The 26106-nt window shown below is 37.0% G+C and overlaps 1 protein-coding gene across 2 annotated transcripts in view; it reads right to left on the bottom strand.

Annotated features, from left to right (window-relative positions):
* Positions 1-26106, bottom strand: part of VRK1 (VRK serine/threonine kinase 1) — an 80410-nt gene that overhangs the window by 10767 nt on the left and 43537 nt on the right. For both annotated transcript variants that reach the window (XM_031454286.2, XM_031454287.2), the window contains exons 4-11: positions 20960-21029; positions 19927-20014; positions 15058-15166; positions 14846-14938; positions 12712-12844; positions 11779-11899; positions 11423-11481; positions 7598-7776 (exon numbers count right to left, since the gene is read on the bottom strand). In XM_031454286.2, the coding sequence (XP_031310146.1) occupies positions 7598-7776; positions 11423-11481; positions 11779-11899; positions 12712-12844; positions 14846-14938; positions 15058-15166; positions 19927-20014; positions 20960-21029 (852 nt within the window). The remainder of the gene's footprint in view (positions 1-7597; positions 7777-11422; positions 11482-11778; positions 11900-12711; positions 12845-14845; positions 14939-15057; positions 15167-19926; positions 20015-20959; positions 21030-26106) is intronic.

Here is a 26106-nt window from a genome sequence, read left to right as displayed (position 1 = left end):
ATGAAACTAGTGAGCTTGAAGAAGCCCACAGACCCACCAAGTGTCAAGGACAAAGAAAGAAAATCTGGTGGATGAGTTAGGAGACACAAAGAAGAGATGCTCGATTATTAAGTTCCCAGATTCGTGGAGTAAGTTCCCAAGGGAAAGAATGGAAACAGATGGAAATGAAATACATACGTAAAGGATAAATTTTTCAATGGGCATTAAATATTCAGATGAAAAGGGTCCACATCAAGTACTGAGAAGGATGAATGAGGTTTAAAAAACAAAACAGAACAAAAAACCACACACATACTTATTGGGAAATCAGAATTCCAAAGATAAAGAAAAAAGCAAGAAGCTTCAAGAGTGTAAAACATGTAACTCTAACAAGAAATAAAAATTAACACAACTGGATGCTAGAAGACAACAGTCATGTTTTTAAAACTCTCCATACAGCTAAATTATTCTTCAACTAGAGCAAAATATAAACTGATTTGGGCTTTCCAAAATTCAAAATTTTACCATTCATGAACCCTCTTTTAAAAAATTACTTGGGCATACTTTGAAAAATGAATCCAAGAAAAAAAAAAAACATGGACCCAAGAAAAAAGTGGTAACAACAACAACAACAAATCAGTTAAGACTCATGATTAATTCTAAAGAACTAATGACAACGCAGTCTACAAAAACAAAAACCTGAACTAAAATCGTAACTGACTGTAATACGGGAGATGGTTTGCGAGGCGCTGAGAGGGTAAAAGTAAAACATGTTTGGTTTACTCTTATGGAGGAAGGACACATGTTCTAGTTAACTCAATGTTCACACACACAAGTTAAAATGTGTTTAAAAAAAACAAAAAAAAACAAGGGTGGGATATTTGGAGGGTAATATTTCACAACCTGGTAGTATTTCACCACCCCAAAATCTGAAGAAATAAACCCAAAATAACAATTAAAAAATATTTCAGCAGCAAATAGTGGCAGAGCCTCACACCATAACCTCTGGGAAGGGTGGCCAAGAAGAGAGTCGGCACTTCAGGAGCAACGAGCTCTTACACACCCCGACAATTTTGTGGAAAAGAACATGAGTGAACACTATCCTGATATCTTCACCAATAGCCTCCAATTTACAAAATATAAGTAGGAATCTTAGAAGACAAGACTGGAAAAGCCCCTTAAAAAGAAGAGACATTCCTTACTCCACAGAAACTCATCAAAAGCAGAACCTACAATTCTGATTCTTCCCTAGCTGGGAAGAAGCCTGGAGAAAAAGGGCAGAACAATCAAATCATTCAGGATTAATTACCTCTAACAATAAACAAGGATTTATCATAATATACAGAGAAAGAAAAAGAAATAAGTAAATATAAAGAGCTAAAGCCATGGAGAAGAGATCTCCGATGAAGTCTCTCTTCCACTGCGGATTAACTAACAACGCATTAGCACATCAGTGGATTTCACCACAGTTTTGCCTTTTCTGGGTAGGAAGAGAATTGAAGCAGCTACTGGGGAAAGACAGATAATCTGGCCTATAGTACCAGCTGAGCCATGGTTCTCCAGCTCTTCCCCAAGTGTGCACCTGTAGGCAAAGAAAATCAATTAACAATACTGAGCCCCCAAATCCCAAATACGAAGAAAATAAAAATAGTTTCATAAAACAGGAAAGCCAAGGATTCACAAATACAACGTGGTGAGTCCAGATAAAGCTATCCCTATTCAATATTAATAAGATGAAGAGAAAAAGCACGCCAACAGAGTTACAGTAGTTGGGGCAAAGGAGAAAATGAAATAAATGACTATAGCATGCAAAAAATAGCTAAAGACACCACTCTGAAAGAAAATATATTCTTCCCCCCATAAGAAAATTTCATAAAATGCATTGGAAGTTTAGAATGAAAAGATTTTAAAGACTGAGACAATGAGAAATAATTTTAAAAGAAACAAGAGATAACAAGGAAACTACATAGCTAATAAACAGAATGATAATCATTAAAAAACTTATAAGTATATTAGAAACATCAAAAAACAGCAGACAGAGCTGACAACTGAATGAAGGAAACATTTGGAATAATCACAGGTGATGCAAAAGAAACATACTAAGAATTAAGGAGTTAGAAGAAAACAGATATGGAAGATGTGTATGATTTCTACATAATCAGAGACAACTGTAAACATCACTGAGATAAATTAAAGAACACCTAAATAAATAAATATAGAGGTATACCATATTCATGGTACAGAAAAGAATATTGAGAAGATGTTAAGTTTTTCCCAAAACAATAGGGTGATGGTGGCCTCACAGAATGAGTTTGGAAATGGTCTTTCCTTTGCAATTTTTTTGGAATAGCTTCAGAAGGCATTAACTTCTCTAAATGGTTGCTAGAATTCACCTGTGAAGCCGTCTGGTCCTGGTCTTTTGTTTGCTGGGAGTTTTTAAATTACTGCTTCAATTGCAGTACTAGTAACTGGTCTGTTCATATTTTCTATTTCTTCCTGGTTCAGTCTTTGAAGATCATATCTTCCCAAGAATTTGTCCATTTCTTCTAGGTTGTCTATTTTATTGGTGTATAGTTGCTCGTAGTAGTTTTCTGTGGTGTCAGCTGTAACTTCTTTTTCATTTCTGATTTTATTGATTTGGGCCCTCTCCTTTTTTCTCTTCATGTGTCTGGTTAAAGGTTTATCAGTTTTATTTATCTTTTCAAAAAATAAGCTTTTAGTTTCATTGATCTTTTTCATTGTTGTTTTTTTTTAAGTCTCTATTTCATTTATTTCTGCTCTGATCATTGATTTATTTCCTTCTATTAACTTTGGGTATCAAAGACAATCTTAAAGAACAAAGTTGGAGGACTTACACTGTCAAGTATCACTATGAAGCCAGTACTTCAAACAATGTGGCATTGATGGATGGATGAGCAGGTCAGTGGCACAGAATAGTGTATCCAGAAACAGACCCAACACATACAGTTACAGCTACATGCTGTGGAGACATTATGGTCTTTTCAATAAATGGTTTAGATCAACTAGATATCCATAGAGGGTAAATAAACACTGACTCACACCATGAGCAAAATCAACTCCTGTTAAATTATAGACTTAAATGAAAAACATAAGATAAAATTTCTTAATGAAAAAATATCTTCATGATCTTGAGGTAGACAAAATTTTCCTAAAATAGAATACACAAAACACTAGCCATAGTCAAAAAGACTGATAAATTAGGCTTCACTAAAGTGAAGAACTTAATGTTCTTCAAAATCAAAAGGTAGCACTTATTAAGAGAAGGAAAAGATAAAGCACAGACTTTTAAAAAAATGTACAATACATATATTGTATACACACAAAGGACTTACCCCTGCAAATCAAAAGAAAGCAGACAACCTAATTTTTTTTAATGGACAAAAGATCCGAAATGCACCTCACTAAAAAAGGATAATCAAGGCTCACGGGCATATAAAAAGATCAAAATCAATATTCTCAAGGAGATTAAATTAAAACTATAAATAAGCTATACAGAAACACAAGTAAACACTTACCAAATAGATAAAATTAAACATAATGTAATAGCTAGAGTCAGTGAGCAACCAGAGCTAAGCTGCAGGTGGGAGAGAAGACTGGGAAAACTGCTTGCAGCATCTACAAAAGCTAAGCATACATAAGGGCTACACCCCAGTAATTCTACATATATAACTAACTCGAAATAAACATATGCTTCCCAAAAGAAATTATGAGCGTTCTTAACAGCATTATTGCAATCGCCAAAAACTGGAAACAATACAAACATCCATAAACAGCAGAAGGGATAAGTGAATTATGATATAGTCATATAATGGAGTACTACACAGGAAAAGCAAAAAACTTTCGTCACATGCAACAGCATGAAAATACAGATATACAAATGAATAAAAGACAGACCCAAAAGTATACAAAATGTATGGTACTACTGCTATTTTAATAGCAAAACTAATTACAGCGTTAGAAGTCTCTTAATGAAGGGATAATGGCTGGGGTTACTCTTAATGAAGGGATAAATGGCTGGGGACGGGACATGACAGAGCTTTCTGGGGTTCTTGCAATGATCCGTATCTTGATTTGGGTGATGTTTAAATGCATATGATCACTTTGTAAAGTTCAAATTCCACAGTTACTTGTGTACTTTTCTGTACATATATCGTAATCTCTCTTAAAAATTTAGGGAAAAAAATACTTGACCAAATCCAACCAAATAAGACAAGACTCAAAATGAAGAGCTCAATAATGGGGTACCTAAGGAAAGGAATTGCCAATAAACACTGAAATACACAGCTATGGTTAAATTACCATGAGAAAACAAAGAAACATATCAACGTCCACAAGTTAAATTTATATAATGAAAACATGGTTTCTATCATTTTATCATGCTAAAGCTGCTAGACAGATCTTCACCAAGTTTAGGTGGTATATTTGGGGCAATTTGATTTAAACTATAGGCTACATAGTATAAATTTAATATTGCACGAGCTGTGATCACCTCAGAGAGACAGGAAGCCAGCCACCAGAGAAGCTGCAGGCCACTGATTTGCACTGGAAGGAAGACCTTTCTTTGCTCTTTGTACCATGTTCCAGGATGAGTACCAGCAGGAATTCATTACATATTTAACAATGGGTAATGATTTTTCAGAGAAATTCTAGAAAGGCCAACTAGCATAACTTAGGAAAAAAAAAACTGGGAAGTGGAAAGAAGAGTATGTATACATCATTCATAGGAAGCAACCATATATATTGCCAGAAAACAGAAAAATTGAAAACAGAAAAATTGACAATTGCAGGGCCATGCTCTAGACCTACTCAGTTGAATCTCCAGGAATGAGACTTGAGAGATTCTAATGAACAGAGCTTTTTGCTGGCTTGGGCAAGTAACTTAATCAAAACCTTACAAGAAAATAGCTAATGGAAGTATTAATGCCCTTTTAACTTGCTGAGTTCTCTCCAGTAAATTAAGCTGTTCCTAACCCAGATGGGACAGGAAGAAATTCTTTAAGGATGGAACTACATATTATTGATCTTTGTAGCCCCAGGGACCTAACCTAGACCAGGGACATAAACTAGACCTTATATGTAATTGTAAGAATACACACTGAAACCAGTAACTGTTGGATCCATACTTTCAGGTTCTAATCAAGGTGCCTAGTTCTAACCAACAATAAAAATCCTTGGCTGCCATACTTTTTAAGAGCAGATTGATACTTAGTGTCTTTCTATTTCAGCTTCATCTCATCCCAAAATTCTGTGCTTTAAATAATACTCCTAGGTTATTAAAGCTAAAAACTTTTCCAAGTGGATAAATTCATATTTCACTATAATTTCCAAATTTACTATACCATAATCAAGCATAGCTGTAAAAAAAATGGATCGAAATCTTGTTTCATTCTACTGTTGATCAATTCTTACAGGTTTTTTTTTTTACCATAACAGATAGCTCTTAGGACTATAAAGAGAAATATATATTGAATTGATTAAACCTACCCCTTTCCAAAAGAGATTTGAGCCTTATAAAAACAAAGAACATATACTTTTTTTAAGTTTTAAAAAATTATGACAGAGGAAAAGAAGCAGCAGCAAATATACAACTACAAGGATTAATTCAGTTTGAATGATGAAACGTTATATTCAGCTCTGAACTTCCTGGTAACCGGAGCAAAAAAAGACATCTCGATTATTTATTCCTTCCCAAAAAAGAGATGACTACTAATTTCTCAAAGAAGAAAGCTTTTCCTTGATGGAAGCCCCCAACTTTTCAGTCACTGGTGCTCTGAGTTTGTGTGTTTTAGATGTGGGTTATTTACAATTTATTTGAAGAAAACCTTTTGAGGTTTAAAAAAAGAACTGCTCTGGTCCAACTCTCCCACTTTTACAAACAGAAAGAAAAAGGCCAACAAAACTGACAATTCAGCTACTGTTACACAGCTATCAGGCAGCTTCATGACCTTACCTAATCTTAACTTTCATTAATTTCTTTTTAGTACAAAAACAGTCCTGTGCCAGCTCTGAGGGAAAGACAAGCAATAGACTAATGAAGGAAATCTAATAGTTCAACTTTTCATTCTTTTTTTACCTCCTAAATGAAGCTTTATACACGTAGGGGATGATCCAACAAGAAATTTCCAGCTTTCTGAACTACCCAAGGACACAGGAGAATTATAAGGTCGCAGATGTTAGCTCTGCAGCAGACTGACCTATTCAGCTGTAAAGTCAGCCAACCTGCAGAAACCAAATTTTCTCTAGCACGTGGGTCCAAACAACAGTGATCTGCAAAGGAGAGGGGAATTGTCCTGGAAGAGATCTCACTGCAACAGAGCTCTTGGCTTCTCAATCAGCAGAATTTTAGAGAAAAACCCTACAGAAGCCAGCTATAAATATTAATCTGTCCTAAGCAAGAAGATGCTGTATGTTTACATGTCTGCAAACTCTAAGTGTACTTCCTTACTGAAAAATTCCACTCAGCCTTCCATTTATCCTCTTCACTTCAAAGCTGGATGTGCTTTCTGCACAGTTGTTGACCACAAAAATGGAGCAGATGCAATTAAAACAAAACTTACAAAAGACAAAAAAATGTATATGTAGATGCATATGTATAATTTCAGGTTCTGTGATGAAATTACAAGGAGACCTACTATTTATTTGCCAAAAAAACTCAAATTCATGATCCAATTTCAAAGTTCCTATCTCCTTTGTGAGTTAAAAAGAATTACAAAAATCTTTTAATATGCTGCTTATTATTTTAAAGAGAGAAAATTTGTTTTTAACTCTTTTTCTCATAGCTTGGAATATGAGATTTCCAAAGGAATGTACTGGAATTTACAGAATTAATAACAGTAAAGATGGCCAATAATATAAAAATTATTTTTCTTCTAAAAGTAGTTTTCCATTTAAAAGTAGCTAACATTTTACTACATAATTTTATATTATAAAGGAAATAAGTAAGTTGATCAATAATTATTAAAAATAACCAATAAGTGAACGCTTACCTATAAAATCTAAATTTTAAAGTGATAACCAGGTGTTATTTACCTGCTTATACAATACTTCTCCAATAAAGTTTATTATTTAACATTTCTTTCCAAAAAATTAATTCCCTTATATGCAGATACACAGCTTTATATAATGACATTTCTGTAAAGACCAAAATAATGTTCAAATGGTAAACACACCACAAACCAGGAAATTTTCAAATGGTAATTTTTCAAATACCAATTCTAAAAAGATAAATACTTGGACCACACCAACAGACAAGGAAAAAGTGAAAGACAAAATCAACTCTGAGGGGTGAGCTGGGAGAAAAGAACACACAGACTACGAGCTGAGTGCCCCGCCCACATCCCTCGGCCAGGTACCAGTAGCCCAGGCTAGGATCTTCGTACGAATTTCCTAATTCACTACTGGACATCTTTCTACAACCCTCTACATGTTTTTCCGTAGCATAAACAGTTTGCACTTACATAACACTGATAAACCCTTGATGGTGAAGCAATCTGTTATTGTTCTCTTTACTGAGCTACTGATTTACTTGCCTAAAATTAGTATTTGCTGCAGTTACAGTCACAGGAAGCCCAAAGGAAAACTCAACAACAAAACTCACCTTTGCTTTTGTTTTTGTTTTCAAACCTCCATTCTCCACAACACTGAGGTCCAGTTTGCCATCGTCCTTACTTCCTACAGCTTTTAGTCCTTGCAAAAGAATATCTCGTAACTTCTCATAAAGAGGTTTTTCAGCATAGTCCAGTAATTTCACTGTTTCCATGTATTTAGCAATTTCATCTAAAAGAACATAACTATTCTGTAAATTTTTGTCATATATACCACATACTTGTCTCTTCTAAGAAAATAATAGATTTTTAAGAGTAAAATTAGAAAGCAAATGTATTATCTCGTTAAACATTTTTTTTCAATCACTTCTTCAATGGAAAGTATGCTTTTGAATTCAGGAATTGTCAGATAAGTCAAATAAAAAAAGGATTTTGAGATACAATGTGAAAAACATTTTTTAATTGTGAGAGACAGTAAGATAGAAGACATGCCTAAAATTTAAATATATACAAAAATAACTGCTGTAGGTTCAAAGCTTTTTTAAAAAAGGACCTAAAATAAAGATTATGAAGCAAAAGGTGCTTAAGTACAATAAATATCATAGCCAGTATTTTTTTTTGCCATGGAAGCCACTAGTTCTATAGAAGACAGCTGCATTCTTTGTGCAAATGAGAAATAAAACATGAAAAACAGGTTAAAAAAAAAAGAAGCATGGCCTGGATTTCCTATAAAAGAGAAAAATCGACTTCTGAATAATAAAGGGTTTACTGTACACTGAGGCAGAAACAAATGCATAAAAAGAAATCTTCCTAGTTAAGACCAACAATTCTCAACATCCATCTAAAAATCCACTTTAGGCTAATGGCTCATGCATGTCTATCCCCAGCCTAGCCTTTCCACTGACCTCCAGACGTGTATATCCACTGACTCATACACCTGCTCTCCGTCTTCTCAAATCCCAACAAGTGCAAATCCAAACTCCTGACCAACCCCTAAAACCTGCTCCCCCTGCACTTTGCCCTTCTCTGAAACTTCCATCCTTTCAGATCCTCAAGCCGAGAATTCTCTCTTTCCACACCCAATAAATCAGGAAATCTTCAATGCTACATCCACACGTACGTACATACATAGTCATTCATTCACATATTCATTGAGCACCCACTACACACCAGGCATGATTCTAAATATTCAGGTACACGAGAAAAAAGAACCAAAAAATCCCCTCTTTCAACTATTAAAGGGGAATCTATAGAAAACCTAAAGCAAACATCACCAAATAAGGCAAAATACTGAAAATTTTCTCTCTGAGAGAGGAAGATGGCAAGGAAGTCCTCTTGCACAACTTCTATTCAGCACAAAAGTCATGTACGTTTTTAGCCAGTACAGTGAGGCAAGAAAAGAATCAGAAGGCATAAAGAGTAGATTGGAAGACGTGAAACAGTTTATTCACAAATAGGACAGTGTATACAGAAAATCCTAAGGAATCTATAAAAAACTTCTAGAACCAATCTGTAAATTTAACAAGGTCACAGGATATAAGATAACTATTTAAAATTTTATTCTACTTCTATATCCTAGCCAAAAGCAACTGGAAAAATAAAATTTAATAAAAATATATCACTTATAATAGCATCAAAAAGCATCAAATACATAGCAACAAGTATAATGAAAGATGGGAAAGATTTTTTTCCAGATTAAAACTCTAAGATACAGGTGAGAGAAATTAAGTGACCCCAAATTAAATGGAAGATATAAAGTATCAACAGTATAAAGATGTCAGTGCTCCCCATTAGTCCAGAGTCAATGCAGTCTCACTCAAAATTCCAGCAAACTGGAGAAGGGGATGTGTGTGGAATTGACAAGGTGACTTTAAAATATACACAGATATACAAAGGGTCAAGCAAAATAGCAAAGTCAAGTTTAAAGCAGAAACAGGGCTACAGAACTTGAACTACCAGATATTAGGATTTAAGATTAATTACTTATTACTATGGTAATTAAGACAGTGTGGCTCAAGAACAGACAAACAGAACAATGAAAGAGAAGACTCCAGAAACAGATCCACAGATGCACACCTGATTTAAGACAAAGGTGGCATCACAAGGAAAGAATGGTCCTTCCAAGAAAGGCCGCTGTTAACCCTCTTAACTATTCGAGGTGAGAGATGTGTTGGATTGTCTTGATCTTGGTAATCATTCTACACTGTATAGGTTCAGGCAGACCTCGGAGAGACCATGGGTTCAGTTCCAGACTGACAATAAAGCAAATATCACAATAAAGTCACAAGAATTTTTTGGCTTCCTAGTGCATATAAAAGTTATACCATAGTTTATTAAGTGTGTAATAGCATTATGTTTAAAAAAATGTACATACCTTAATTAAAAAATATTTTATTGCTAAAAAGATGCCAACCACTGTCTGAGCTTTCAGTGAGTCATAACCTTTAGGCAATAGTAATATCAAAGCAAACTGATCACAGATCATCAAACCAAATACAATGAAAAAGTGTGAAATAATGTGAGAATTACCAAAACGTGACACAGACCATGGAGTGAGCAACTGCTGCTGGGAAAATGGCAGCAATATGGACTCGCTCAACACAAGGTTGCCAAAAACCTTCAATTTGTGGAAAAAGAAAAAGAAATAACTATGAAGCACAATAAAGCAAAGCATAACAGCAGGGCTCTGCCTGCACATCCAATCATCACGCTGGACAACTGTATTTGTCAATTACTCCTCAATAGTTAGAAAATAAATTAAAACGTCCAAAAATGCAACAGTGGGAATGAATGTCACAAATGCAATACTGAAAGAAAAGGGACCCTAACAGAACCAGAACATTAAAAATCCCTGTGCTCCTGAAGTGATGTATGTTGTTCACCTGATTCCATTTCTATATAGTTCAAAAACAAAGCCTTGGTGTTGGAAGTTAGGCTGGTGATTCATCAGACCAGAAGGAGAGGCTCGTGACTGGCATGAGGCACTGGGGGTGGTGGGAGGGGTGGGGGCTGGATTCTGAGAAACCTATAACATCCCATTTCTTGAGGTGGTTGGTAGGCTGAAATTTTAAATGGATAAGGTCAGGGTAGACCTCCTTAAAACGGAGACAACAGAGCAAAGGCTTGACAAGACTTCTAAACATACCCAAATGGACCACTCCTCACTACCGCCACTGCTGCATTTTTGCTTGGATTATTGCAGTAGCCTCCTGACTGGCTCCTGCTTACACCCCGCCTTGTTTCCTTAGCTGTCTGTCTGTCTTTAAAACAGAAGCTGGAAAGATTTCTCTAAACAGACAATTCATGCCTCTCTTCACCTAAACCTTAAGGTCTCGCTCAAAGTAAAAGCCAAAGCCCTCGTGATGGCCTATGGGAAGGCATTCCTCAAACACCCCAGCACTTCCGCTCCTTCTGCCTAGAAACGCTCTTCCCCAGACGTCCACATGTCCCTCCCTGTCTCCTTCCTACAACCACTCAGGTGTCGTCTCCTCAGCGAGGCCATTCACTCATTAGTTTACTGTTACTTTTCCCAACTAGCGCCCCAGCTTCACGAGGACAGGGACTCTTGCTTGCTTTGTTCACTAGGGGCTCCCTAGTGCCTGGAACAGTCCTCGGCACACAATGAAGTGTCAAAAAAAAAAAAAAAAAAAGTTGAATTAATGAATGAAATTTGATTTCTTTACTGAAAGCACTGACTAATAACTGAGCGAGGCCCGCCTGTGGAAGGGACGCAGTCTGTCATGAGAGCTGGCCCCAGTGCAATGACTACACTTAACAAAACCTACACTCTTATATTAAGGGATAGTCCAGGCACCTCATGACTCCTCTTTCTCCAAGAAAACAAAATCCCTACAAACAATTAAGAAGTCTTTTCCTACCTGGCTTGTTTTTCTCAGGAAAACATTTGTCCATCAAACCCGCAATGTTTTCTCTGTATCTGTTAAAAATTAAAGAATGAGTCATTGTTTGAAGCTTGATGCCATGAAGAGTTATTAATATTTAATACCAGTAAATAGCACATTAAGCAGCATTGTGCTACACCCTAAACATGCTTATGGACATTCTTCTAAAATAAAATGAGCAAAAGACTAAGGAATTTTACCGTTTCATAAGTACTTTCTTATTTCTTCGTAAGTATCAGTTAAAACTATAGTTCCTGTCACGAAGTTCTGACTAAATACATTTGTCTTATCATGATTTTGCCCAAAATAATTTATTAAAAGTTTTCCTTTACCTAATTTTGGAATCTCTAACATAGTTAGGATCTTTCAAATTATCCTCCCAAGGAAGATGGCCACTAAGCCACTGGATCATGCAATAGCCAAGGATTTCCAAATCACCACGTCTTGAGGGGGCTACGAACACAAAAGGAGCAGATTAAGCACACTGACACAGTGTCTGCGGCAGAACCTCAGGTGTATCTAAAACAATAAGGGAAAAGAGTCAACTCTACAGTCTTGTTCCTCATCATAAAATCTTGACTCAGTTTTTTAAAAAGCACTGTTACCTGGGGCAGTATACAAAAATAATTTACCTCCAATCAATAATTTACTTTAAAACCCAACTGGTAAACTTTAAATTTTCAAACCGAGAGTATCAGTCTAGGAAGTAAGTTATAAAACAATGACACATTTCATACTGTCCTTGGAAAATGTGAAGACAGTAAAAGTGCTACAAGCTATTAAGAGGCCCAGAGAACTGGGGGGTTTAGCTCCTCCAGTGTTGGGCACAGAAAAGAAATGACTGCTGAAGAAACAGGCCAACTTGATAGGTGACAAGTAACAGTTTATCGGTTACCAAGTTGTAGCTGCATAAGAAAGGTGAAGACTTTTAGGGAGGAAAAGATCCAACATTCCAGCTGAGCTAAATAAAAGCAGAAGTCATCATTGTAGCTGACTGACCCGCCTTCACGCCTGAAACCCTGGCGATCTTTGAAGGGTGGGAGGAGACGGGACACGGACACACGCACGCACGCACGCACGCACGCACACAGGCGGCCCTGCTGCACAACTGCAGGAGCTTAGCACTCCCTTATCCCCCCACCCTGCCTTGCCTCTTAAGTTCTGACTGATTTATCTACTTATCTATGATGCAGAATGAAGAACAGTGCAGGAGTCTAGCTGGAAACGTCAGCAGGGTACTTCTTGCTCAGGTGCCACTGACGTACCCACGCCATTGTGCGCGTCGATGCTGGTGAATTCAATCGTGCCATCGTGACATCTTTTGGGGTCTTCTTTGTATTCTTTGTGAATCCCTTCTGGGCAGTACCGATAAGCAAGGCCATAATCTACCAAGTACACCTAAAAATGTCCAAGCACCAAGACAAATTAAAGCCAAGGTGATGGCATATACACTCCTTTAAAGCCCAGAAACAAAATTCTGTCATTCGAGGGTAGACTCATCTACAAGGACGTGCCACAGTGCCCCAGACAAGTTAGGTCCAGTACGCAAACAGCAGCGAAAACTCAATTCCGAAAGACTTTTTATTTAAAGAAAAACATTAAATGACCATGTAGCTATAGTGCAGATAATAACCACTGGATTTTTTTAGACAAGTAGGTGTTACACTTGTAAATAATCTTGTCTCTTCAACTTGAGCAAGGATTGTAAATCTTTTTTTTAATTCTTATTTTTTATTGAAGTGTAGTTGATTTACAACGTTAGTTTCAGGTGTACAGCAAAGTGATTCGGTTATACATACACATACATATTTATTTTCTTTTCAGATTCTTTTCCATTACAGCTCATTACAAGAAATTGAGTATAGTTCCCTGTGCTCTACAGTAGGTCCTCGTTGTTTATCTATTTTATATATAGTAGTGTGTGTCTATTAATCCCAAACTCCTAATCTAAAAGATTATAATCTTACACTACTTCTTACAGCACCCAGAACAAAACTGAGCACAGAGTAAACCATTAATACCTGTTGCACTACAGCTGCCACACACTGGGTGTAGGACGGCTAACTCAGCTGACACATGCTGTATTAGTTATTCCTCTCCTTCTTCACTTAAAAAATAATCAAATATCAATTCATTCCATAAAAACATTTCATAGATTATAATAATAATCTGAAGAACGTTTAGATGAGGCTCTTATCTACCTTTAAATATTATATATATTAATGTCAAGTCTTCATAATTAAAACCTAAATTCTGATATAACATATACACATATCTGCAGGCATGTGTGTGTGTATCTGACTAGCGTGCAAAGCTAGTAAATGTGGCTTTCCTCTAATCCAGAACCACACAGTGCACCTCTAACTCCCAGTAATGGTCTCACACATGCAGGCATCTAGTCACAGGAGAGAACTGGACTAGAACTAGGGGATGGGTCGAGACCACACATCTAACACTAGAAAAATAACCCCACCTGAAACATGTGCCCAAAGGGTAACAGAGCTGCAAACATATTTCCATCTAAACAAAAGGCAGCATGTTTTACTCAACTACAAATGGAAATAAATTGTATTTTTATTATATTATACAAGTCCAGTCTACTTCAATTAATTAATGGAATCCTTCAGAAAAAGAAAAATAAAGTATGACATTCAACATAAACACACTTAAAATTCTAAAATATTCCTTTCTTATACAAGATCAAGTAAGAGCACATGTGAAAGGGATTAAGCCGTGACCCAACTGTGTCTCCGAAACCCTACCTTTAGCAACATCAAGGCATCAGCTTCAAGAAAATTATAAATCCCTCTACTCCAACTAAACTGACCCAAATAAAAGTATAGTAACATTAGCTTTTCTCCTTTCCTTAAGAAGTAAAAATTATAAAGAAAATGTAATAAACTTAAAAAATGCTCATTTGAATTCCAAACACTATGGGTATACAAACTTAGACAGCTAAGATATTTCTGTAAACCAATTGATTTGAATAATCAACATGTTAAAGACCAAATTTTACAAGTAACAGAACACTTAACATTGATGGATTTCTTGAACAAAGGAAATTTTTTAAAAATGACAAAGCAGACAGGCAAACATAATTCACTGGTGCACTATATAATTTTAAGTATCCACCCCCAAATAGCTATTTGAAATCCATTTTGTATCACAAGTACTTCTTCTGAATATTATTTAGGGCAAAATAGCCAACTTGATAAAGTGCCAACAAATCGCTTCAAAAATGTAGAATGTTAACTAGATAAAAGTGTCAAGAAGAAATATTATTATTACCATATCTACTTCAAAAAGTAAAACTTCTGCATGGGTTCAGAAGTTCATAGCAACCATATTTGTTTTCAAACAACAGGTTTTAAATGGTAGAAATTAAAGGTATAAAGCTACCTGGTCAGGATTCTTGTAGCTGAGAAGAAGATTTGAGGCCTTGATATCTCCGTGCACGTATTCATGCTCATGAATATACTCCAGAATATCCAGCTATGAAAGCATCATATAGAATAAATTAATGCAGTACCTGACACCAACCAGCAGAGGACCGAGCTTCAACACAACTAGCCTTTACTGGATTAAAAAGGAGAAGAATGTAGCTCACATACAATTCTTAAGCTTAGCTGCAAGACAGTTTTCCGAGAAAACCTTTTGGCATTTGCTTCATATATTTTCTGAAGGTCACTCCCAAAGCGATCCATTATCATAAACCTGTAACTGAAGACAAACAAGAAAAGCCAATGAACAAACTGCACCTCAGGAACACCTACTTTGCAATGAGTACTCTCCTTTCAAAGGAATTTTTTCAAGGCAATGTTTAGTAAGAAAGTAGACAGAAAGAAAAGACAAGGAAAGGAAGGAAGGAAGGAAAGATAAACATGTGAAACAAGTTCTCCCAACCAGAAATCTCAAGAGTTGCAAGAGCTTTCCTGTCCTGACTTACGCCTTGGGGCCTCCGGATCTCAGCAGGTTACAGGAGACAACATTCAACAACACCCACAGAGAGAACACAGCAGATCCAGTCACGGCGAAGACAAAATCCTCTGAGTAAGACTGACAGCACTGATTTCTGTCATTAAGTTAATTTTTATTTCTGAATATTAGCTTCCTGCTTGTGGCTGTTCTTCTGTTTTAAGGCACATTTTAGCAGTATTATTAACATTCTGATAAAATCAAGACTGTCAAGAGATGCTGTAACAACAGCTAAATACAATAAAACGGCTTAAATGGTGTAAAAGAATTACATACTAAGTACTCAATAGCCAAGATTGGAGGAAGAATAGATGTCCTGCAAAAATGTGAAGATTTTTGGTTTTGCCACAAACCGACTCTGTCACCTTGGTCAAGTCGTATTTCTTGTTTGGGCCCCAATTTCCACAGGTGTCAAATGTGAGAGTAGAGCCTTGTGCTTTCAGAGCTCTTTTCCAGCACCCAAATTCTAAGATTCAATAACCATGTCACATTTCAGTGCGTACAGAAAGGCATCACCCAGCTGCGGTAACACGGCTCAGCACATGCTCTGAGGACCGCTTTCATCTTTATAGTTTTCTAGGTTCGGAGTTGTCTGATTAAATCGCTCAATAAATCAATAAAAACCAAGACCACACTCAAAATGTATCGAAGTATCTTCTAATAGGGACAAGGTTAATCATCATCACAACAAAAGCTGGCATTTACTGAAGCCTTGGTATGTTCACGGCACTGTCCTGAGCACTTGGATGTACCAGTGCATTTAAACCTCACATCACCCTTATAGGTAGGTGGTCCTTCAGCCCCATTTTACAGCAGAAGAAAACTGATCATTAGTAATTTGTCCTCTAGGAAGTGGTGGATCCATGCTTTTGACCACCAAACTAAACACCAAAATAAATAAATGTTAAGTAGGACACAAAAGCCAATTTATATGGTGTAGGCTTCTAAGATAAAAATACAATACAACAAGTTCAACAGGGAAGGAAGAGCTAACATTAAAACACAACACGCCGAACTAAAAATTCAGGATTCTACTTATTCTTGAACTGGAAGAGAATTAGAGATCATCTTTCTAAACATCTTTTAATAAAATAATTAATGTCTATAGAGGTAAAGTGATTTGTCCAAAGCCATGTAATTAGTCAGTGGCAAAAGGTATTCATTCATGTCAGACCCTTGGTACCCTGACCTCTACGATGATAAAGAGGGAACAGCAATTTTGACTTCCTGAGTCCCCTGTACAACAGGTTTGAAAGGTTGAGGGATGAGGCCAAGTTCACAGGTACATGTTTGTTTCTACAAATAAGTGATGTGTGTGTAATTATTATAAAATAATAGGTGAGTAACAAAAATACAACCTCTGCTGACACTCTGAAACGGAGCAAAAACACAATTGCTTAATTCAACCTGGGATCTGTTAATATATCACATGAAGTACTTTGTTTTTATTCACAGATCATGCCACCACAGTTCTAACCTCACCATCTCTAAATTATACACATCAACTAAAGCATGATTCTACGTATTGCACAGAAATTTTTACCATATTCTGCAAGGATAGTTCTGCCACTGAGTACTAAACAGAAAGCTACTTTTAAATAACTCTTCTAAAGTAAAACCATCGATGTATAATTTCCTGGGGACTTGAATAAAACAATGCAAATAATGGGAATATACAAACCAGTGTAAATGATTTAATAATGACAGTAGCTAACATTTCCACGAGCCTAACACTGTTCTCAACACTATATTCATATCACTTCACATGAGTTACAGGGCCAAGTACAGATTTCTGGCAGCTGGAAAGACAATCTTACTTTCTATTTTTTTTACTTTTGTAAGAACTAAAATGATTATTTTTAAGAGCATCAACCTAAAAAGTAAACAAATACTTTACAGGTGCTTAGTGTTCCCTTTTAGGAGCTCATTCTAGCAACTCCAATGTTACAGAAGAAACAGGCTGAGCGGTACAGCCACCACTGGGCTGTGGTGAGTCAGATGTGGCTCGAGTCCCTGCACTCCACAGCATCCTCTGGTCCACACGGGGGAGTTCTGTCCTGCAGCGCTCCTGTCAGTTCACAATCAGCTTTCCGCCCCACCATCTCCCAGGCCCTGATCACTTCACAGGAGCCACACTCACAGCCCTGTTTAATTGGCCCTTTGATTTATCACAAAATCAGTGATAAGAATGTATAAAGTGTGCTATCACAGTGTTGACAACTTTAAAGTCATCATCCCAAAGAAAAATAAATAAGCAAATCCAATAATAACAACGATAATGATTTCAATTAACATTTACTGAGCACATACTATGTGCCAGAAAACCCCGCTTATGAGTCACATGTTCTCGTCCCATCACAATAACTCCGTAAAGTAAGCACTGTTACCCCCATCTGACGGGTGAGGAAACATGGGAAACAAAGAGACTAGCCTAGGACTACCCCTGAAGAAGGCAAGTACATTCAAGTTCAGTGAGGTTTAGGTTTCATTGTGATACACTTTTGCTGTTGTTGTTTTTTTTTTTAAAGAAAAGTTTGTACTGAAATTCTAGAAGGAAGGGGAAAAAAAACTTGGTTATTCCAAGTCTAAAGTGACCTAGCCCCAGCCACACTTCCAATTATCTCTATAAAACGCAGGTTTTGATAACGTACCGCTTCTTAGGAACACGACTGTATACCAGGGTACAAACGTGTCTGCTTTTGAACAAGTCATCTGTAAGGAATTTTCCTGCCCAAGTTCCCCACAGCGAGGCTCCAATTCGCCATGTAAACCAATCCCCAAATGCCGCATTCACCCCGCATGTCGCTGTCCTTAGCTGGACAGCGTGCAGTAGCTCCCGGTCACCTCCTGCACACGGGCTCCCAACAGCCCTTCCCTCCAGGTCTTCATTATCTGCTTCAGCCTCTTTCTTTCTCCAAGTTATTTCCTTCTCTTCCGCATGCATGCCTCCTCCCCTTGTTAAAGCAAGGTAGCCAGGAGGCCACCCAGCAGGCCAGAAGCCTACTCTGCCCAGGGGTTCACGGCGCTCTCCCCTTGAGATGCTACCCCTTCTCTACAATGACTTTCTAAGGGATCGACGGTCCCTTTGAGAGTAAAAGCTAACACTTGCATGTGTTCCAACAGCTTTACACTTAGTACCCCTTCTTACGTGGGCAGGTGTTACTCTATCTCACAGATGAAAAACTGAGGCAAAAAGGAGTAACTTATCCAGCCATACACATTTTAAGGGGCAAAACAAAGATTTGAAATCAAGTGTCTGGCTCCAGAATCCTTGCTCCATGCTGTTTCTCCAGAAAATTTCACAAAAACTATAGAAACTTGTCTCAGCAAAACCATATATAACAAAATGTTACCTCGTTATTCCAGGGGATTCCTGTGCTCCCTAAGAGATGCCTGGGTTCCAGGGTAAGGACTCCCCGTGAACAACGACTGCCACCCGACGGCTCCTCTGCTCTCCTCTCCGCCTCGTCTGACAGCACCAATTTGTCTCAAGCTCACCATCCTCTTACCCAAGTGCCTCACACGCTCATCACTGTGACCACTTTGACCCTGCCAGTGGCTGGTTTAAGAATCAGCTGTGATAAAACCCTGACCAAGAAAACCAGGGAAAGTCTGCCACAAAACCCCTGGGAAAGGTTTCCCTGCCAGGAAACTGAGACTCAGAAGCAGCAGCCCCCTTTTCTGCTGTTGGGTGTGTCTGCACGAGAAGCCCAGAGACGGACAGTCACCTTGGGACCGCACCATGGAGAACCAATAGCAAAGCTAAGATGAAGAGGGCCAAAGGGCACGGTGAGGACGCTGGGCTCCTGATGACCACTAAAGAGAGCCGAGTCAGCTTTACCCCTCCCTGCAGCTAAAAGCATGCTTACCAACGCAGCCCCCGCTCCAGCTAAATCTACTCTTCAGCTCTCAGCTACCAACAAAACTCTGTGACATTCCATTCATTAATTCAGGTATTTTTAGTGCCAATTATGCATCAAAGTACCGGAGGTTTTCTCCAACTCAACAATGCCAGCAATATCCTCTCCACTCTGAACTCCTAAGACACGTATGAGTCAGAATCTCACAATTCAGCACTTAACTGGTCTCTGATTGTTTCATACAGGTTTGCTTTTTCTCACCAGTTAGACTGAAACCTCGTAAAGATGGGCAGATTATGTATCTAACGTGAAATGCCAAATTGAAGCCTGAGGGCTTCCTTTTACATAAACAGCATGGAGATTTTTGTCTGTTTATTTATTCATTTTTAAGGGAAAAAAATAATGCAGGCATGTCTGGCTTTGTTCCTACTTGTCAGCTGGGTTCCAGGCAGCTGCTACCACTTGGTTCAAGTCTCCTAGACGAGAGATAACACCTTGTTCATCTCTGTTGAATACATTCCACGCAGCCCAGGTGAAGGCCAAGCAGTACTGTAGACAGGTGCTTAGTACCCGATACCTGACTGAACAAACTGAACAGTAAATGCTCAGAAATGGAGAAGAAAAACAAAATCTGCATATTTTTACCTTTTTCCATTTTTATCATGTAGACCAGACCCCCAATACTTAGGAACACCCAGGTACTTCAGCTTGTGGGTACGAATCCATTTCTGAACTGTAAGTTAGAACACATGCTTGTGATTTCAATTCTGTGATACATAAGTAGTTTTCAAAAAATCATTAAGAAAAATAAGTAAGTAAATAAATAAATCACTAAGAACAGAATGTACTTATACATGCAATAAGATTTCACCTGTATTCATAAAAAAAAGAAGTGAACAGAACATTATACCCAGTAAATGAAAAGTACTTTATAATCAAAACATTTTTATTAACTCAGAAAACTTTGTTATCCTGCCCTAAACATATGAAAAATCTGCAAAAGAAAATATTTTTTGAAAAATCATTTTAAAAAAATCAAACCACAGTACTGCAATTGCAATTAGTATCTCCAGTTCTGTGAATGTTTAGTTCCTTCCACAGAAAGACTTACTTTGCACCCCAATCTAAAAATCCTCAACCAGAAAGTCAAGTTCTAGGAGAGTCAGAAGGCTCTCTTGAGAGATTGCCAAGCCTGAGACCATCCTCCCAGGAGACTCCCTGGATCTTTAGAGGGGGTGGGAAGGGGGCGAGGGGAGGGGACCGGAGGACAGAAAGGACCAGGGCAGCTAAAAGAGGCCCAGTTCTCTTCCCTCGTAGTCTGTTCTAGTCCATCAGTTACTGCAGCCCTGCAGGCTGCGTTCTCCAGAGTTTAGAAAAATACTCAACAAGACTTGGAGATCCTTGAGCCATACTCAATAAATTCTCAATTTTTAACAATATTTCCTAAATCATATATTATTTGTTAACTAGGTTAATATCAATATAAGTGAAATCTTATCATAACCAATCTATTAAGAGATCAAAATTCTTACATATAATTCTCATTTAAGTGGAATTTACCTATAAAGTAAAACATAACAAAATGTCATAATGTAAGATCCAATGCTCCAGTCTTGGCTTAAACAAAACAAAAATAGTGGTCATCTTAAAAGCATAAACATGTGTACGTGTTTCTTACTTTGTTCTGGTTTGGCAGCTCGCTGGTAGAACTTTAGTTCAGTAAAAAGAGGTCCATTGTCACTGGGTTCCTCAAAACATAAGAGTTAATTAGTACTAGCAGTAGTTAAAATTACTGAGTTACTGTCAATAAACTTTCAAAAAAGACATGTCAATTTTTCTTTCTAAACAATATGATTTTGATATTTAACTTTATAAACTATATTTAAGATTAAGTAAAACTCTTCAAAAATGTTTCATATAGTCTCAGAAAAGTCCAGAAGTTTTACATTTCTCTCAAGTTCCACCTCTGTAAGTGATGAACTATACAGAATCAGATATGCAGCTCAGTCTTGGCAGAAGTTTAGGAAAATTGTTAAACTCATTCTCACATTTTTTAAGCTTCCTCTTAAGCAAGATCAGCAACCATGTTTACTGTTTCCCCAAGGGGCTACAATGTGCTTCTCAGATTTAATAAAATTTCAATACTTGATTTAAGTAATCAGTGGCAAAACCCCATTCCTTTCCTGTTTCTCATTTCTGCTATATCTAGCTTATCAGAACTGGCAGAAACCCAACCTTACCACGAAGAAGTGTTCTGGGACTCCAGAGAGAGCAAGTGCTGTCCATTTAACTTCATCTTTTCCTTTCTGGCCCTGATTCCCACGTTTTTCAAACTAAGGAGCCCTACAATTTACTTCCCACGTGATAATTTAGAGTCAAGAGGAAAATGAGGCTCAATAAGAACTGTTTTCCACCAACTTTACTGAACTACATTCATTTCCTATTTTAAGGGAAATTAGCAGTTAAAATTATTTGTAAAGAGGCTTATATTCACAAAAAGGTATTTGACACACAAGAAATATCAGCCTGTTGGGAGTTTTGCCTTGTTAAATAAATTTGGAAGAGTGAAAACAATCTTATAATTTTGTGGACTTAATAAATTTTGTCAAACTAAAATTGATTACTATTTATTTAATGTTTGACATTTTGCATTGATATTTTCTTGTTTATTAAGAATCTGCGAAAAAATGTGAAAAGTAGTGAAAACTTCAAATGAAGAAGCTAACATTCCTAAATGGATTTTAGGGCTGCCCTTCTGTTAGCCAGTATGGGAGGAAAGCTATTTTGGACAGAATACCCGTGTAACTGGAGTTCAAAGGTCAGTCGAGCATTAGAAGTGATGAGGTCCACTACCTTATCTGAGAGAAAATTTGTGATAATATGTAGATTTCTGCTACTAGAGATGCCTTTTACAGAGACTTAAAAATATGTTCATTTTTTTCATTCAAGATACCCCACTGTCATAGAAGCTAATTTTTCTCCTTAAGATTTAAATAAAACTTAACTCTCAAAACACACAGTTCTAATAGTGCAGATTTCTTGTAATTCAGAAAAACAGGAGTCTTCAGTTAAAGTACTTACAGGAATAATGATTAGGCAATCTACAAAGAGTGAGGCAGTAGCTGGTTAAGTATTCAGCAGCAAACAGGCAACATACATAACCAGAAAATGAGCTTGCCTTACTTGTTACAGGTAAGTTTACTTTCCAGCCCAGCCTCGGAAGAGAATGGTATTCGAGGGCTGGGCACGTCATCGCCTCTTAAGAAGTAGAAACTAACCAATGCACCAAGGTGTGCCAAATCCCCAACTTGTGGACTCATCGCCTCAAGTGTCACCATAGCCTGTGGTTCCTTTCCTCTCAGCAATGGTAGCTAGACAGACATTTGTGAAGGTTTAGAGCACGTGGCCGATAACAGGCCTTCTATAGGAGTAAGAGATTCAGTGTAAGAAATGAAGAAAGAAACAGAAATTCAAGGGAGGAATTTTGGCAAAGTTACTCTCCGAAGGCTAACTTTTACAATAGCTCATTAATATAACTCAGGTTTGAAAGGGATTTTCCTAAGACAAACCCTGGCCTATTACTACCATCAGTACAAAATTCTGATTTATTCACTTTCAACCTATGTCACATCAACTTTAATTTTCAAGCTTTCCTTCAGGCAGTAATTTATTAAACTTATAATGAAAATCAACCTATATAAATCAGGCTATTATAAAGAAAGCCCAATTACAATGAAGGCTCTTTGAGCTCATTTCACTTTTTCTAACCCAGTAAGATTCCATTATAACAAAATAAAGGAACTACTTCCTTGGCATTGCATTCTAGCCAAAGCTAGCTACTTCTGTTGAAGAAAATACCTTAACTCATAACTAAAATTTTATTAACATATTTCAAATCTAAACTACTTTGCCAACTCTATAATAGCCAAGATTTAGAAAAGAAATTGGGACTGACATTTTAACTAGAATATCACTAAACGTTTCTTTAAGACTTCTAAGTGTCAAAATGAAGATGACAACAGAAAAAAAATTAAAATGTGATATATTTCAATGGCACCATCTAAAAGCAACTGGCTGCCATTTAAAAATGAATCTGTATAAAGTTTCTTCTTCCTACCAAAAAATTACATGTGAATTGAAAATTCAGGTCACTTCTCATAACATCAGTGAGGGAAATTAAACATCAGTCTGCAAACTTCTTTCCATACAACTTCAGAGTCCAGATTTTTATTAGTACATACTGGGAAATGGCTATGAAATAAACAGCTGCTGGGAAACAAGACCCCAGAGCCTGACCGCCACCCCTAGCTCTGCTGTGAGCTCACTGACATGACGGCAAAGGGTAACTGAAGAACTAATTCATTATAAAGTCTGGTAGTAAGAAAACACAAAGGGATATTTTTCTCCTGGTATTACCTAACTTTTTAATTATCAATTTACCAGTTCTCTCTGCACACTTACTTTCTTGAAATGAAATATAGAGAGTGTCTCTCAGTTATTTAGAGGCAGAGATCACAAGTTCTCCACCTCTGGGGAGCCCACCACGACTCCAAGGCTGCTTCCCTACGTCAGTAAGGACTAAGGCCCTAAACAAAACCAGACATAGCCATCTGGTAGGAGAGAGAATATCTTTAGAATCTATCTTACCTAAACAACTATCTTAAATGTTAGTCTTAACTTCATTTCAAGACCAAATGTAAGAAATTTGGGACTAACTAACTGGAGCTCTTTCCTAGAGCAGATACCTGTATCAGCAGCAACCAAATTTTTAACAAGTCTTCCACATCACGGGGAAGCCCTACCAGAAGCACAGGGTACCTGCGTGCCCTACTGAATAAAAGGATCCCCAAGCAAAGGTAAACATAAGCATGCACATAGGACTCCACTGAAAATAATTAAGATGCTCTGGACGCCAGACTGCACCAGTGGTTCTCAACTTAGATGCACAAAAGAATGCCCTGAGAGACTTACTAAAAATACCAATAACCAGGCCCTGCACCCAGAGATTCTAACTGTCCTGCACAACCGGAGCTGAGAACCACTGTTCAACCTGATATAGTGTCACATTATTAAGTCTAATTTCCATTAAAAATCAATTTGCCCTTGATTATTTCTTTTATAACTTCTGCTGAGGTTTTTTTTTTTCTTTCTCTAAAGATAAAATATCTTTTTAGGAAATCTGGAAATATTTTGATATATTTTCTTCATATAAATAGCTATTTTATAAAATTACCTCTATACCATATAGTTTTGCATCTTGCTTTTTTTGGTAATTAATTACAAAATTTCCCCAAATAATAATACTTGTTTGAAAATATGATATTTCATAGCCCCTGGTGTTTAAATGGCAAATGTTCATCAATAGTTCTGGTTTTAATACTGGAAAGATGTGATAATCATTTTATACGTTATGTTTGATGAACCATTTCACTTTTAACACTACAAAGCTCTGAGAGTAAGAAATGCAAAGAGTAAGGGACAGAGTTACGGCCAGCATCTCACAAGTGAAGGTGAATCATGAAGAGGCTGCCCTAAAAGGCCTCAGAGACAAGAGATGGGGAAGGTGGCATCAGGAAGTTACAAGGTGGTAAGAAATTATGGCTAAAAAGTCTTCAAAGGAATAAAAGAGGCATTTAAGGGTGGCATAAAGAAAACAAAATTTAAAACAGGTCCTTATCATCAAAAACTTAAAATCCAGTTAGGGAGATTTAATAAACACATAAAAAACTAAAACAGCTAGTGGCATGAGAAGGACATTAGAAAATGAATTATAAAATAAATGGAAATAGAGTGAGTGCTACAGAGGCTTAAAGGAGCTGAGAAAAGACAGGTATTAGGAAAAAAACAAGCAAACAGCAGTTATTAAACTGTCCCTTAGAAAGGAAAGAAAAAGTCAACATTGTTTTGTTTATGGCACTTTTCCAGGATCACAGACAAATTACGACTTTGAAAATGTTACTGAAATATTAAATGCAAAAGGGACATCAACTGAATATTTATCACTGTCCTAATTACAAAGGGAAGGCGTAACATAGGCTAATGGAAACAGAACTAAATTAGGAGACAGGAGACACAGAGCACTGAACTAGGGCTGTAAACAAATGGCTTTAAACTTAGTAATGTAATTTGCTACCTTAAGCAGTTAGGAAATATTTGTTTCCACCCATTTTCTTTCTGTTAAGTAAAAAAGGTAGTAAAAGTAAACTCATACTGAATGACAACTAACATACTTAGAATTAACCCATAGGGAAGAAGAATATCATAATTTTAAAATAAAACACAATTTTTAAAAGCTCAGGTTATATAGAAGAAAAGACACAGTTACCCACCAGCCCCACCTATGATATTCAGCATTGGCTCACTTTCCTTCCAAGACATGGAACCAACTGTACAGGGCAGCCAGCTGCAAAGTGCTCAGAGGTAACAGTTATTTTCTGAACCTCAAGATTATGAGAAGTCATCAGGGGACTTGCTTTCTTCTCACAATGGAAACTATTTAAAGATCCTAAGAAGAAACTAATCTTATCCATAGATTTTAATATTCTAATTTGTCATATCAAAGACAAATGCAGATAATATTCCATGCAAATTCCATGTAAATGACCCAGTTTAATAATAAAAACTTTTGTTTCTCTGATACAGCAGCAAACTAAATATTTCAAAAGGAATGTTATCCCACAAATGAGAAAGAAGAAAAATCCAACATGAAAAGGCATGAAGAAAAATCCAACATGAAAAGGCATGAAGAAAAGTGAAATGGTAGGGGAAACAAACCAATGACACACACCGTGAAGTCATCAATGTCACTTCTACTTCTACCCAATT

The sequence above is a fragment of the Camelus dromedarius genome, chromosome 5, assembly GCF_036321535.1.
Source record: "Camelus dromedarius isolate mCamDro1 chromosome 5, mCamDro1.pat, whole genome shotgun sequence".
Classification (NCBI taxonomy): domain Eukaryota; kingdom Metazoa; phylum Chordata; class Mammalia; order Artiodactyla; family Camelidae; genus Camelus; species Camelus dromedarius.
Note: the sequence above shows the minus strand (reverse complement) of the source record. Positions and strands in the feature narration are given on the sequence as shown.